The 16,169-nt window shown below is 48.9% G+C and overlaps 2 protein-coding genes across 6 annotated transcripts in view; one reads left to right on the plus strand and one right to left on the minus strand.

Annotated features, from left to right (window-relative positions):
• The window catches only part of nol10 (nucleolar protein 10), a 102,509-nt gene extending 88,197 nt beyond the window's left edge, over positions 1-14,312 (minus strand). Inside the window, exon 1 of the mRNA XM_069886294.1 lies at positions 14,117-14,312. Within this exon, the coding sequence (XP_069742395.1) occupies positions 14,117-14,182 (66 nt within the window). The 5' untranslated portion in view covers positions 14,183-14,312. The remainder of the gene's footprint in view (positions 1-14,116) is intronic.
• Positions 14,313-14,393: 81 nt separating this feature from the next.
• LOC138736574 (V-type proton ATPase subunit C 1-B-like) overlaps positions 14,394-16,169 on the plus strand; it is a 53,128-nt gene continuing 51,352 nt past the window's right edge. For 2 of the 5 annotated variants that reach the window (XR_011340405.1, XM_069886299.1), the window contains exons 1-3: positions 14,395-14,655; positions 15,411-15,572; positions 16,076-16,143. Coding sequence is in view for 4 of the 5 variants with exons in the window: in XM_069886299.1 (XP_069742400.1) it covers positions 15,444-15,572; positions 16,076-16,143 (197 nt within the window). In the remaining variant the exon portion in view is untranslated. Of the gene's footprint in view, positions 14,656-15,410; positions 15,573-16,075; positions 16,144-16,169 lie in introns of all 5 variants that reach the window. The other 3 variants (XM_069886298.1, XM_069886296.1, XM_069886297.1) reach the window with 3 other exon arrangements.

Raw genomic sequence — 16,169 nt, forward strand, 5'->3', positions numbered from 1 at the left:
TTCTGATTGCGGAAAACCCTGAACTATTTGGTAGGACACACTCATCCATAGCTGTTTTGATAAAGTTTGTAACAGCTCTGGTGTGATCATTCAGATCCTCAGCTGAGCAATACCTAATCCACTGACTCGAAGCAGTCCTATAATCTTTTTTCAGCCTCCATGACCACCTTCTGGCTGTCTTGATCTCTGTAGCCTCTCTGTTTGTGGGAAGCCAGAAAGAGGAAGCCAGGTGATCAGACTTACCAAAATGGGATCCTGGGAAAGAACAGTAGGCCTTCCTCATCTTTGTTTAGCAATGATCAAGTGTGCAGGGACCTCTGGTACAGCTGGTTACGTGCTGGTGATAATTGGGCAGGATTTTCTTTAGACAGGTCTGGTTAAAGTCAGGACAGGACATCTCTTGTTTAATGACCATATCATCCAGCTTTGTGAGTGCCTGTTTGTAATCAGCATCAGGAGGGATACAAACTCAGGTGAGCATTACTGATGAGAACTCTCAGAGTAGATAGAGGAACCAGCATTTAATTGACATTTGCTTGAAGGTAGTGGAGCAGGAGGTCGATATGACTCCAATGTCCATGCACCAGCTGGAATTAGCTAAAAAGCACACATCACCCCCTCTCTCTTTTCCAGAATCTGTTCCAATCCAGTCTATGAATGATAAAAACCCTCTGGTCAAATTGCAGCGCCCAGCGTGTTCTCTATCAGCCACATCTTCGTGCAGCAAACAACTGTCTATGAGAAAGCAGCCTTGCCAGAGGTCATGAGTTAGGTTTTCTAATAACTGGACATTAATCAGTAGGATGAACAGTTGGAGAGGTGTCAGTCCCCTGTGCCTCAGTCTGGTTTGGATCTCCAACAGATTTGTCAGGCAAGATCTCCTCTGAAACTATGCTGACTTCAGCCTGCTCAATGTGCTTCCAGTACCACAAAACCTTTCCCTTAATCATTGACTCTAGAATCTTACCAAACACTAAAGTCAGACTAACTGGTCTATAATTTCCTGTCTTTGGACTCTCTCCCTTCTTAAGGAGAAGTGACATTTGCAATTTTCCAGTCCTCTGGAACAATTCCTGACTAGGAATTCTTGAAAGACCATTAAAAATACAAATACATCTACTTCTTTTCAGGTTCCTGGGGTGCAGCCCATCCAGTGTTGGTAACTTTCCCACTTTCAGCTTCTGAACTAATTTTCCTTATTAATAATGGCTACACTGACCTCTGGCACTGTCACTATTAACCATAAAACACCATGATCAACAAACATCACATGGAGTATCCCAATGCCTTTCCAGTCATCACCGAGGACTTCAATCAGGCTAGCTTAAAGAAGATGCTCCCCTTATACCACTAGCACATCTCCTGATGTGAACAAATACTCTTGGCAACTGCTCTGCTACCAACACAAATGCAAACTGCTCCATTCCCCAAGTTAGTCTAGAGGTAAGAAACATGTGCCTCTCTCCAGCTCAGTCACGGTGAAAGTTCATAGGAAGTGGGTCTTGAAAGCCTCCTACTGACCTTCTGCCAGAGGATTGCTTAGGAAAAGTTCAACTTTAGTGGCTGATTCTTTGCATAGCGATGCGATGATGTGCAAAAATTTTGTAGCCTCGCTGGTGATATTGCGGAGGTTGTATTGTGCATCCACCTGAATGAACCACGCACATGGTCTGTGTGGCCAGAATGCTGGCAGCTTAATGGCAACCGCGCTCAGCACTGGTTCGTAAGCCAATGTGTTGGGTTCAGAGATGTCTGAACTGTCAGAGGTCACCAATGTGCCGCCTTTTAAGGCAGAGAGGCAAAGGAAAACTGACTTGCATTGTAATCAGCAAAGAACCATTTTAATCTCCTTTTTAGACCACTTTTTAAGTCACATCCGGTTCGGCCGGTCCGAAACCAGAAGAGATGTCATGATGCTCTCGATGTGTTTCTCAGCCCACAGGCTTCGTCCCTGAGGTGGAGGGGGTCCAGCATTATCTCAACGCTGGCCCCCAGGACTCATGGTCGGCCATCATTACGGGGACGATTTGAAACTGAAGCCCTGCCGCTACACCATCCTCACTACTAGGACAAAGGTAGAGAGGGCTTCAAGTTCCTGGAAGACCTCTTCTTAACATTTCATTTGTGAATCTGTATAGATTATCTGATGCTCCTGTTGTGATCTCCCACATCAGAGAGACTGGATGAAGACTGAGAGATCAGTTTGTTGAGCAGCTTCGCTCTGTAATAATGAAGATCTCCCAATGGCCAACCATTTCAATTCCATGCCCCATTCCCACACTGACATGTCTGTCTATGGACTCAAGCTACTCACAAATTGGAGAAACAATACCCAATATTCTGTCTGGGCACCTTCCAAATAACCTCCAATTTTCATTATGTCCCTCCTCATCTCCCTCCCTCTCCATTCAGAGCTATCCCATCCCCATCACTTCTCAGCTTTTTTTTGCCCTCTCACCCATGTCCACCTATTTACGTACTTCCACGCCCCTTCATTCCTCCACTCTACCTTTTTATTCAGGCTCCCAATGAATTGGTTATATCCCTTTGCTTCCTATAGATGCTGCATGGCCTGAGTTTCTCCAGCATGAATGTTTATTGCACTACAATCACAGCATCTTCAGACTTTACTATTTAACGCTGTTTTGAGTTAAATGGGATTAGGACCAGTGAGCAGCAAAGAAATGGAAATGAGAGTTTGGAGCTTGTTGTGGATGTAGGAATGGAAAGCAGCATTCCATTCCCCAACACAAGATGCTTTAGTTTAAGATAATAAATACTAAATGAGATGAATTTGCACCTAAAATTGTTTTTGAGGTTGTGAAGAAAACCAAAATATTCTGACTTTTTAGATAACTCCATGCAATGACTACAAATTCTAAAGAAAATTTAGTATGCAAAGTCACGATAACTTCCACACTCAAACTTCCGAGGAAAAGTCACAACTCATGACTTCAATGATACGACTCGGAGCATTTTGAAACAACAAAATTTGTCAGTGCAAATGACAATCTTGATTCTAGATCTAAAGCCTCTTTTACATTGGTGAGACCAAATGGACAGAGATCATTTCACAGAGTATCCACCCTGAGCTTCCAGCTGCATATACCACCACCCACCTCCCCCCTGCTTTCCTATTATGACCGGTTTGTCCTGGGCCTTCTCCACTGCCAGAGAGGCTCAATTTAAACTAGAGGAACACCACCTCATATTCTATCTGGGCAATCTACAGCTCAATGATCATAGAATGTACCAATGACAGATGTTGGAAAAGGTTCGAGAACCTGAATAGTGAATATAGGGAGTTAGGAAGGAAGCTAAAGAGCAGGACCTCATGGGTGGTGATCTCTGCCTGTGCCACAATAATGTGTGAGGGCAACAACAGGAAGTTTTGGCTGATTAATACTGTTTGTCATCTATATCAATAATTTTGATAATAATGTGGTAAATTGGATCGGCAACTTTACAGATGACACTAAGATTGGAAGCATTGTAAACAGAGAATAAGGTTTTCAAAGCTTACAGAGGGATCTGGACCAGCAGGAAAAAATAGGATGAAAAATGGCAAATGGAATTTAATGGAGGCAGGTGTGAGGTGTTGCATTTTGGAAGGACAAACCAAGAAAGGACATCCATGGCAAACAGTAGGGCATTGAGGAGTACAGTAGGACAGAGGGATCTGGGAATATAGGTACGGTAATTCCCTGAAAGAGAGCTTTTGGCATATTGGCCTTCATAAATCAAAGTATTGAGTATAGGAGTTGGGATGTTATAGTAAAGTTGTACAAGACATGGAGGAGCCACATTTGGAGTATTGTGTGCAATTTTGGTCACCTAACTACAGGAAAGATATCAATAAGATTGAAAGTGTGCAGAGGAGATTTACTAGGATGTTGCCAAGACTTCAGGAACTGAGTTACAGGAAAAGGTTAACAGGTTAGGACTTTATTCTCTGCAGCACAGAAGAATGAGGGGAGATTTGATAGAGTGATTTAAAATTATGAGGGGGGGGATAGACAGAGCAAATGTAGAAAAGCTTTTTCCCCCACTGAGGGTAGATGAGATACAAACCAAAGGACAAGGGTTAATAGTGAAAGGTGAAAAGTTTAGGGTGAAGGAACTTCTTCACACAGAGAGTAATGGAAGTGAGAAACAAGCTGCCAGTTGAAGTGGTGAATGCAGGCTCAATTTTAACATTTAAGAAGAATTTGGACATATACACTAGAGACGGATGGAGGGCTATGGACTAGATGTAGGTCAGTGGGACTAGGCAAACAAAATGGTTGGGTACAGACTAGAAGGGCTGAAGGAGTCTGTTTCAGTGGTGTAATGTTATATAGTTCTAATGTGTGGCTGAAAGGTTGGTGCTGGGGCAAGAGTTCAGGTTTTGGATTTCCTCTGAGGAAGATATGACGTATGGGTTGCATCTGAAGTGGAGAGGGAAAAATATCCTTGCAGGTAGGTTTGCTGGAGCAGTTGGGGAGGATTTAAACACACTAGGCACGGGGTTGGGAAAGTGTCAAGTCAGGTGATGGAGCAGTTGATGAAAAAAAATCAATGCTATGTGTAATGAAACTGTGATGAAGGATAGGCAGTTTTCATATTTTCAATCAGTTGGATGGGTGCACTTTAATGCAAGAAGCTTTATGATTAAAGATGATGAACAGAGCATGGATTAGTACATGGAATTACAATCTGAGGCCATTTCAGAGACTTGGATGATAGGACAGAATTAGCTGATGCAAATTCTGGGGTTCAGATGTTTCAAAAGGGAGAGGGATGGAGGTAAAAAGTGGGGTGTGGGAGTAGCATTATTCATCAGGAATTGTGTTACAGTTGCAGAAAGGGAGGATGTAGTGGAGGGATTGTGAATGGAAGTCAGAAACAGGAAGGGAGCAATCACTGTTCGGAGCATTCTATAGACCCCCAAGTTAGACACCAGGACACTGAGGTGCAGATAAATAGGCATAGTTTTGGACAAGGATAGGAGACAAAATGGTAAAATGTTTGTAAGTCAATACAAAGGATCATCAAAACAGCCTGGAAAATCATTGGGGTCTCCCTTTCCTCTTTTGACAAAATTTATTGCTTGAAGAACACTCAAGGAATTATGGAGGATGGTTTCCATCCAGCATCAGAGCCACTACCATCAAAGAGATGGTGCAGGAAAGCTTAAAGATGTGAGAAGCAAGTTTAAAAAAAAATAGAGTGGTGTGTGCCTGGAATGCACTGCCAGGGGTGGTAGTGGAAGCTGGTACAAATGAAAAATTCAAAAGATGAATGCAAGAAAAACAAAGGATTATGGGTGTAAACTAGGGAAAAATTAAACTGTTGTGGAGTAAGTTTACACAAGTAAGAACATCGTGGGCTGAATGGCCTGTACTGTGCAGCGATGTACCATGTTCTGCACCCCTTATACTTTTTCCTATGTCCCCACTTTTTTGTTCCCTTTCCCAACCCCCTTTGCCCCCATTCTCATCACCCGTTTTTGGTTACATCCTATTCCACACTATGTGACTCCTTACAAAAGGGGACCACAGAAATAAGTGGATTTTGAAAGGGAGATCACTTCTTGACTGTTCTTATGAAGATAGAGGTTACAGTCTTCTTATTACGGGCGAAGGGTAGACGGCGGCGGCCCCGATACGGGCAGGAGCAAGGGGGAGGCGGCGGCCCCAGTCCGGGCACAGGGAGAGCAGCAGCGGCCCCGGTCCGGGCGAAGGGTAGACGGCGGCGGCCCCGATACGGGCAGGAGCAAGGGGGAGGCGGCGGCCCCAGTCCGGGCACAGGGAGAGCAGCAGCGGCCCCGGCCCCGGTCCGGGCGAAGGGTAGACGGCGGCGGCCCCGATACGGGCAGGAGCAAGGGGGAGACGGCGGCCCCGGCCTCGGTCGAGTGAGGCAGGCGGAGGCCCCGGTCCGGACAGGGAGTGGGAGGCGGCGGCCCCAGTACAGGCACAGGGAGAGCAGCAGCGGCCCCGGCCCCGGTCCGGGCGAAGGGTAGACGGCGGCGGCCCCGATACGTGCAGGAGCAAGGGGGAGACGGCGGCCCCGGCCTCGGTCGAGTGAGGCAGGCGGAGGCCCCGGTCCGGGCAGGGAGTGGGAGGCGGTGGCCCCAGTCCAGGCAGAGGGTGAACTGCGGCGGCCTCGGCCCCGGTCCGGGCAGTATGGACCGACCTAGGAGGGGAGGCAGGCCCCTCCAGCCCGGGTAAGAAACCTGCATAGGAGAAGGCCACTCCGATATAAAACCTACGACCCAAGGACCTCGCTGCCACGTCCCAGCTTGCTTGGCCACGGCACACGAACCATGGGTGTAAAGGGTGGGGCCAGTACTGCGCGCACTGCACTCCACCTAAAAGCTCCTTTGCGCAGGCCCGAGGACAGGTCCACGTCCTCCCCCTCCACGTCCTCCCCCTCCACGTCCTCCCCCTCCACGTCCTCCCCCTCCACGTCCTCCCCCTCCACGTCCTCCCCCTCCACGTCCTCCCCCTCCACGTCCTCCCCCTCCACGTCCTCCCCCTCCACGTCCTCCCCCTCCACGTCCTCCCCCTCCACGTCCTCCCCCTCCACGTCCTCCCCCTCCACGTCCTCCCCCTCCACGTCCTCCCCCTCCACGTCCTCCCCCTCCACGTCCTCCCCCTCCACGTCCTCCCCCTCCACGTCCTCCCCCTCCACGTCCTCCCCCTCCACGTCCTCCCCCTCCACGTCCTCCCCCTCCACGTCCTCCCCCTCCACGTCCTCCCCCTCCACGTCCTCCCCCTCCACGTCCTCCCCCTCCACGTCCTCCCCCTCCACGTCCTCCCCCTCCACGTCCTCCCCCTCCACGTCCTCCCCCTCCACGTCCTCCCCCTCCACGTCCTCCCCCTCCACGTCCTCCCCCTCCACGTCCTCCCCCTCCACGTCCTCCCCCTCCACGTCCTCCCCCTCCACGTCCTCCCCCTCCACGTCCTCCCCCTCCACGTCCTCCCCCTCCACGTCCTCCCCCTCCACGTCCTCCCCCTCCACGTCCTCCCCCTCCACGTCCTCCCCCTCCACGTCCTCCCCCTCCACGTCCTCCCCCTCCACGTCCTCCCCCTCCACGTCCTCCCCCTCCACGTCCTCCCCCTCCACGTCCTCCCCCTCCACGTCCTCCCCCTCCACGTCCTCCCCCTCCACGTCCTCCCCCTCCACGTCCTCCCCCTCCACGTCCTCCCCCTCCACGTCCTCCCCCTCCACGTCCTCCCCCTCCACGTCCTCCCCCTCCACGTCCTCCCCCTCCACGTCCTCCCCCTCCACGTCCTCCCCCTCCACGTCCTCCCCCTCCACGTCCTCCCCCTCCACGTCCTCCCCCTCCACGTCCTCCCCCTCCACGTCCTCCCCCTCCACGTCCTCCCCCTCCACGTCCTCCCCCTCCACGTCCTCCCCCTCCACGTCCTCCCCCTCCACGTCCTCCCCCTCCACGTCCTCCCCCTCCACGTCCTCCCCCTCCACGTCCTCCCCCTCCACGTCCTCCCCCTCCACGTCCTCCCCCTCCACGTCCTCCCCCTCCACGTCCTCCCCCTCCACGTCCTCCCCCTCCACGTCCTCCCCCTCCACGTCCTCCCCCTCCACGTCCTCCCCCTCCACGTCCTCCCCCTCCACGTCCTCCCCCTCCACGTCCTCCCCCTCCACGTCCTCCCCCTCCACGTCCTCCCCCTCCACGTCCTCCCCCTCCACGTCCTCCCCCTCCACGTCCTCCCCCTCCACGTCCTCCCCCTCCACGTCCTCCCCCTCCACGTCCTCCCCCTCCACGTCCTCCCCCTCCACGTCCTCCCCCTCCACGTCCTCCCCCTCCACGTCCTCCCCCTCCACGTCCTCCCCCTCCACGTCCTCCCCCTCCACGTCCTCCCCCTCCACGTCCTCCCCCTCCACGTCCTCCCCCTCCACGTCCTCCCCCTCCACGTCCTCCCCCTCCACGTCCTCCCCCTCAAAAGATGCTCACAAACTCAAGCTAGCATGCTGGAACATCAGAACCATGCTAGACAAGACTGACAGCCACCGACCTGAACGTCGGTCTGCCCTCATTGCACATGAACTCCTCAGACTTGACATCGACATAGCCGCTCTCAGTGAAGTCCGCCTGGCAGATGTAGGCAGCCTCCAAGAACGCGGCGCGGGCTACACACTCTACTGGTCTGGCAAGCCTTCGGATGAACGACGCCTATCTGGTGTAGGCTTCATGGTCAAGAGCTTCATTGCCTCCAAACTCGAAAACCTTCCGACAGGCCTCTCGGACCGAATCATGTCCATGCGACTCCCACTTCAAAACAAGCGTCACATCACCCTCATCAGTGTCTATGCTCCAACCCTCCAGGCGGAACCAGCAGAAAAGAACAAGTTCTACACCGACCTGCGCAACCTCATCCAACGTACCCCTACAGCCGACAAGGTTGTAATCCTGGGCGACTTATACGCTCGTGTCGGCAAAGACTCAGAAACCTGGCCAGGAATCCTGGGCAAGCATGGCGTCGGCAAGTGCAACGACAATGGGCGCCTCCTGTTGGAGCTCTGCGCAGAACAGCGGCTTGTCATTACAAACACCCTTTTTCAGCAGAGGGACAGCCTTAAGACCACCTGGATGCATCCCCGATCCAAACACTGGCACCTCCTGGACTACATCCTGGTGCGAGAAAGTGACAAACAAGATGTGCTCCACACCAGGGTCATGCCTAGCGCGGAATGCCACACTGACCACCGGCTGGTTCGCTGCAAGCTCAACCTTCACTTCAAGCCAAAGCCCAGGAACAATAAAGCCCCCAGAAAGAGGTTCAATGTTGGAAAACTGCAGTCAGACGAAGCGAGAGGAAACTTCCAGGCAAACCTCAAAGCAAAGCTCGACGTTGCAACCCGCCTCACGGACCCGTCCCCTGAAACCCTCTGGGATCAGTTGAAGGCTACCATACTGCAATCCACTGAAGAGGTACTGGGCTTCTCCTCCAGGAAAAACAAGGACTGGTTTGACGAAAACAGCCAGGAAATCCAGGAGCTGCTGGCAAAGAAGCGAGCTGCCCACCAGGCTCACCTTACAAAGCCGTCCTGTCCAGAGAAGAAACAAGCCTTCCATCGCGCATGCAGCCATCTTCAGCGCAAACTCCGGGAGATCCAAAATGAGTGGTGGACTAGCCTCGCCAAACGAACACAGCTCAGCGCGGACATTGGCGACTTCAGGGGTTTCTACGAGGCTCTAAAGGCTGTGTACGGCCCCTCACCCCAAGTCCAAAGCCCGCTGCGCAGCTCAGACGGCAAAGTCCTCCTCAGCGACAAGATCTCCATCCTCAACCGATGGTCAGAACACTTCCAATCTCTTTTCAGTACCAACCGCTCAGTCCAAGATTCCGCCCTGCTCCAGCTCCCTCAACAGCCCCTAAGGCTAGAGCTGGATGAGGTTCCCACCCTGGATGAGACATATAAGGCAATCGAACAACTGAAAAGTGGCAAAGCAGCAGGTATGGATGGAATCCCCCCAGAAGTCTGGAAGGCTGGCGGCAAAACTCTGCATGCCAAACTGCATGAGTTTTTCAAGCTTTGTTGGGACCAAGGTAAACTGCCTCAGGATCTTCGTGATGCCACCATCATCACCCTGTACAAAAACAAAGGCGAGAAATCAGACTGCTCAAACTACAGGGGAATCACGTTGCTCTCCATTGCAGGCAAAATCTTCGCTAGGATTCTACTAAATAGAATAATACCTAGTGTCGCTGAGAATATTCTCCCAGAATCACAGTGCAGCTTTCGCGCAAACAGAGGAACCACTGACATGGTCTTTGCCCTCAGACAGCTCCAAGAAAAGTGCAGAGAACAAAACAAAGGACTCTACATCACCTTTGTTGACCTCACCAAAGCCTTCGACACCGTGAGCAGGAAAGGGCTTTGGCAAATACTAGAGCGCATCGGATGTCCCCCAAAGTTCCTCAACATGATTATCCAACTGCACGAAAACCAACAAGGTCGGGTCAGATACAGCAATGAGCTCTCTGAACCCTTCTCCATTAACAATGGCGTGAAGCAAGGCTGTGTTCTCGCACCAACCCTCTTTTCAATCTTCTTCAGCATGATGCTGAACCAAGCCATGAAAGACCCCAACAATGAAGACGCTGTTTACATCCGGTACCGCACGGATGGCAGTCTCTTCAATCTGAGGCGCCTGCAAGCTCACACCAAGACACAAGAGAAACTTGTCCGTGAACTACTCTTTGCAGATGATGCCGCTTTAGTTGCCCATTCAGAGCCAGCTCTTCAGCGCTTGACGTCCTGCTTTGCGGAAACTGCCAAAATGTTTGGCCTGGAAGTCAGCCTGAAGAAAACTGAGGTCCTCCATCAGCCAGCTCCCCACCATGACTACCAGCCACCCCACATCTCCATCGGGCACACAAAACTCAAAACGGTCAACCAGTTTACCTATCTCGGCTGCACCATTTCATCAGATGCAAGGATCGACAATGAGATAGACAACAGACTCGCCAAGGCAAATAGCACCTTTGGAAGACTACACAAAAGAGTCTGGAAAAACAACCAACTGAAAAACCTCACAAAGATAAGCGTATACAGAGCCGTTGTCATACCCACACTCCTGTTCGGCTCCGAATCATGGGTCCTCTACCGGCACCACCTACGGCTCCTAGAACGCTTCCACCAGCGTTGTCTCCGCTCCATCCTCAACATCCATTGGAGCGCTCACACCCCTAACGTCGAGGTACTCGAGATGGCAGAGGTCGACAGCATCGAGTCCACGCTGCTGAAGATCCAGCTGCGCTGGATGGGTCACGTCTCCAGAATGGAGGACCATCGCCTTCCCAAGATCGTATTATATGGCGAGCTCTCCACTGGCCACCGTGACAGAGGTGCACCAAAGAAAAGGTATAAGGACTGCCTAAAGAAATCTCTTGGTGCCTGCCACATTGACCACCGCCAGTGGGCTGATAACGCCTCAAACCGTGCATCTTGGCGCCTCACAGTTTGGCGGGCAGCAGCCTCCTTTGAAGAAGACCGCAGAGCCCACCTCACTGACAAAAGGCAAAGGAGGAAAAACCCAACACCCAACCCCAACCAACCAATTTTCCCTTGCAACCGCTGCAATCGTGTCTGCCTGTCCCGCATCGGACTGGTCAGCCACAAACGAGCCTGCAGCTGACGTGGACTTTTTTACCCCCTCCATAAATCTTCGTCCGCGAAGCCAAGCCAAAGAAAGAAAAAAAAATTCCACACTATGTCCCCACTGGACTCTCCCTCTTTCACTCTCTCTCTCTCCTCCAACCCCCCCCCCCCCATCACCACCGATGCCCTATCAGTCCCATATTGTCTCTATGCCACCATTCACAACAGACTCCACGATGGCCACTTTTGTCTTCAGATCACCCACTCCAGCCTGCATATTTAAAAAAAATCAAAATTGAACCTGCATTTACCAGTTCAGTTGAAAACTCGTTCCACACCCCCACTGAAGTCCTTCCTAATGTTCCCCTTAACCCATGTCCTCTTGTTCTCGACTCACCCAACCTCAGTGGAAAAATCCTGCCTTTATTTACTCCATCTGCAGCCCTCATAACTTTGAATATTTCTATCAAATCTCCTCGTATTCTATGCACTCCTTTAGGAATAAAGTCCAAATTTATTCAACCTTTCCCAATAACTCAACTCTTCAAGTCCTGCCAACATTCTTGTAAATTTTCTTGCATTCTTTCAATCTTCTGCAGTTATCAAAATTCTGCAAAATGTTGGCCAAGAAACATTTTAACATACCACAAACCTTGTCATCTTAATTAGGTCTTGTCTACAAAAACTTTCTTTCCTGTTCAGGTGTTTTAGGTTTCATAAGGAAGTAGGTTCTTTTTTTACATTCTACCTGGTCAACCGGTACGGACTCGAAAGGCCGACATGGCCTGTTTCCGCGCCGTAAATGGTTATATGGTTATGGTTATCAATATTTTTTCTGCAGGTAGGTGACTAAAACTGCACAATTCTCCATATTTGACCTCAAAGTCTTAAACAGCTTCACAATAACATTCCAACTCCTATACTTTGATTTATGAAGGTCAATGTGCCAAAAGCTCTCTTTACTACCCCATCTACTGATGATGCCACTTTCAGGGAATTGTGTATCTGTATCGCCAGATCCCTGTTCTACTACACTCCTCCATGCTCTACCATTTACAGTAGATGTCCTAGCTTGGTTCCAAAGTGCAATACGCTACATTTGTCGGCATTAAATTCCATCTACTATTTTGCAACCCATATTTCCAGCTGGTCCAGATCCCTCTGCAAACTTTGAAAACCTTCCTCACTATCCACATCTTCAAACTTTGTGTCATCTGCAAACTTGCTGATCGAATTTACCACATTATCATCATACAGATGGCAAACAATAGTGGACCAAGCACCGATACTTGAAGAACATCATTAGTCACAGTCCTCTAGTCAAGAGGCAATCATCTACTATCACTCTCTGGCTTCTCCCATAAAGCCAATATCTAATCCAATTTACTACCTCACCAAGAACATCATGCAGGATCTTGTGAAAGGGCTTATTAAAGACCATGTAGACAACATCCATAGCCTTTCCTTCATCAACTTTCCTGGTAAACTCTGAAAAACTTAAAAAATGTGTTAAACATGACATATACCACATACAAGCCACATTGACTATTCCTAATCAGTCCTATCTAGCCAAATACTTGCATTTCCAATCTTTTAGAACACCTTTTCATAGCTTACTCACTATGGACATTAGGACGACGGGCCTATAATTTGAGCTTTTTTTAAAAAAAAAAATCAATAATATCAGCTACCTTCTTGACTCTTTCTCCCTTTGTCAAACAATATCAAATTTCTTCAGGTGCACTCTGGGAAGTATAATGACTGGATGCATCAGTCTGGCATTTCAAATGTCAGGAGCACATAAGGCTCCAGAAGATAACAAGCATAGCCAGGCCCATCAGTCTCTGACCTCCCATCTATTGAAAACATCTAAACAAGGCACTGCTTCAAGAAGACAGCCAACATCATAAAAGACCACTCTTGTCACAACCTCTTTCCAGAAAGGTACAAAGTCTGAAGACCAGCATCTCTACATCCAACAGCTATCAGACTCATGAACTGACCCTTACCATACTAACCAGTCTGCTGTGACACCACAAAAGAATTGTCTGCACTGTTGCGGTCACTTTTTTCATGCCCTAGAGCAGTGGTTCTCAACCTTCCCCCTCCCCCCCCACCCAACCCCCCACTTGCAAATCACCTCAAGTAATCCCTTACTAACCACAGAGCACCTGTTGCATCCTATGGTATGTCACTGGAAAGAAAAAAAATTGAGAACCACTGCACTACGGCAACTATGAATATTATCTCTTTTGTATTTATTGATTATTTCAAATTCAATTTATATGTATGATTGTAGTCTTTTTAACCTGTTCAGCTGCAGCAACTAAGAATTTCAGTACATTTGTACATTGTACAATGTATATGATAATAAACCAATTATCTTATCTGGCATCTGCCTCTGTTCACATTTCAGCTCTGCCTGGTTCACCAGTCCTCTATGGTAAAGGTAATACACCAATTATCGTAATCTGGCATCTACCAAACCACTGCCTCTGTTCGTATATCCTATCCTATCCATTCAGCAGGTAACGTTCAGCTTCTGATTCCTGCGTTTCCCAAGGCTTAATTGACATTCATCAAACTCAATGCCTCTATCAAACAGGTTGTCATCTTACAAAAAAAATTACTTGGTCATTCAAGATCTCCCCTGACAAGGCCACGAAAATTATACTGCATTGGATTAATCCCTGCCTGCCCAAGTGTTGATGGGTCCTGTCCCACAGGTTTTTCCTGTGTAGTTCCAGCATTTGTTTCCATACGCAGTGAATACCCATTGATCCGAGGATCCACAGTGCGCAACACTCTTCCCCCCCCCCGGCACCGAGCAGCCCCGCGGACTGACTCCACAGCATCAGACAGGCCCATGGTGTGGATAGGGAGAAGCTGAAAGGCAGGGAAGGCGTTGCCGGCGAGCAGCAGCGGGGAGCCGGGGTAAGGGGTGTCGTGGGAGCCCACGTGGGGGAGCCGAACCACGCGTGAGGCCAACCACCTCCAGCGCACGCACCTCCGGCAGCGACCTGCCATAACTCAGGTTGTAGATCTTCACGTCGTTGACACTGGTCACCTGCATCCCGTCAGCCGTAGGCTAGCACATTCACACCAACGTTACCCCCATACGCCCTCGTGCCCGCCGCCTTCTTCCCCCAGTCCGCACAGTCACCAAGCGACCCTTCCCAGCCGACAGGAAGCCGCTTTATGCTAATATGAAAGTGCTCGCCAATGGCGAGAAGGGGGCGTGGTTGACGTGCTTCTCGGCCAAGTGTACTGCGCAGCCGATTCTGCGCATGAGTCGAACAGCGGGGCTCACCTTGTCACACTTGCTTTAACTGTATCGAAGTGCTGGGATTCCAGAGAGCCGAGGTAGGAAGCGAGCGCAGAGTCGAGGGGCGCTCGTTGCTCAGTGATCATCTAAAGGCTATTTATTCATAACCAAGTTGTGAATTTAGTTCATTGACCGAAATGAGGAACGAATTGCAAGTTTGAGATCAAAGATTCTTTTTAAAAAATAATTCCTACGGCACTGCCAAACCGAGTAATTCTGAGGTAATGTGAATGACTTTTTTTTTAATTTCACAATTCAGTAATTTTTATTTGTATGCAATACATCAGGTGATTTGTGGCAGGAGTTTACATCAACCTAACTTCTTTTTCGTGTGTCAGTAGTGAGTAAGTAAGCTTTGAAACACTAATTATTGAAAAAAAGTATAAATTTCTTATAAAGAACAAGAATTGTGAAAGGTGGATGTGATCTGGCCGGCTACAACCGCCAAAGTACAGTATATTATTTATTTCGTTTCCATAACGATATGATTTTCCCTTTGATGAGGAACAGAAGATACGTTTTATAGAGTTTTCTAAGTTACTGTGTCGTGCCACTCTGATGCGATAATGAGTTTTACTTGTGCTAGATACATTTAATTGACAAGATACATTTACATGAGATGTATCTTGTCAATTAAAACATCGTATCATTTCGGTGATAGTTTATTTTTCGCATTTTATATTGTGATTTACCACCGTTTATAAGGTACAGTAGATTTGGTGTAGGGGTCGTTAACTAGATATTACTGCAATGAAATTGGTGAAAACGGCTGAGTCAGATAGGAATATTACTGACCTGGCAATCTTTGATTTAGCTTTCCTTTTTCTTTTAGTTAGATATGTTCCGTTTATATCCGTAGTCCGTATCCCTGTTCTAGTTGAAAACCACACATTTAATTTTGTGTTGAGGTAGATGTTTGATGTCTTCGAGATTTTCATTGTCCCCATGAAGAGTTCTGATTTGTTTGACATCTCAGGTGCAGCGAAAAGTTTGCGCACCACAGGACAATATGAGCGAGTACTGGCTAATTTCGGCTCCGGTGGACAAATCGAATCAACAAATATGGGAGAGAATGAACACTGTGACCGAAAAAGCCAGTTTATCGAATAATTTTAAATTCCCGATCCCAGAACTCAAGGTAACTTCATTTTCTGCTCGCAAGCCGTCGGAAACAATTTCTGTAGTGGGACCTGCATTTCTTTCTCGCTGTAAATATGGTGATATTGTGATAAGATTACACTTTATTGAGCGCAGCAGAGAAAGGTGGAGGGACACAGAAGATGAGGCAGAAATGAGCGGCCATCATTTTAAAGTCTGCATTTGATTGGACCCGATCCGAAACACTGACGATCCAGTTTCTCCCTGTGGATGCTGCCTGGCCCTCTGAGTCCCTCCAGCTTCTCTTTTTGCTCAAGATCCCAGTTGCTTTTGAACTTGTTTCTCTAGTTTATCAAACAGTTCATTCTCTCAAGGGAAGTTATTGCCTTTTTGTAGCCTTATTTTTAATGCTAACTATTAAGATCAAATACTTGATTTGAAATTTTTCAAATAACTCTAGCTGTATGTAGGCTGAGCTTCTCATTGCTTCAAATAGTTTGATTAGAAGTCATTGGCTTCCTGATGGTTTCCCTTTTCCTCTAGGTGGGGACATTGGATTCATTGGTTGGCCTCTCCGATGAACTAGGAAAACTTGATACCTTTGTTGAAGGGTAAAGCATACATTATTTACTGTACA

Source organism: Narcine bancroftii, chromosome 6, assembly GCF_036971445.1.
Source record: "Narcine bancroftii isolate sNarBan1 chromosome 6, sNarBan1.hap1, whole genome shotgun sequence".
Lineage (NCBI taxonomy): Eukaryota > Metazoa > Chordata > Chondrichthyes > Torpediniformes > Narcinidae > Narcine > Narcine bancroftii.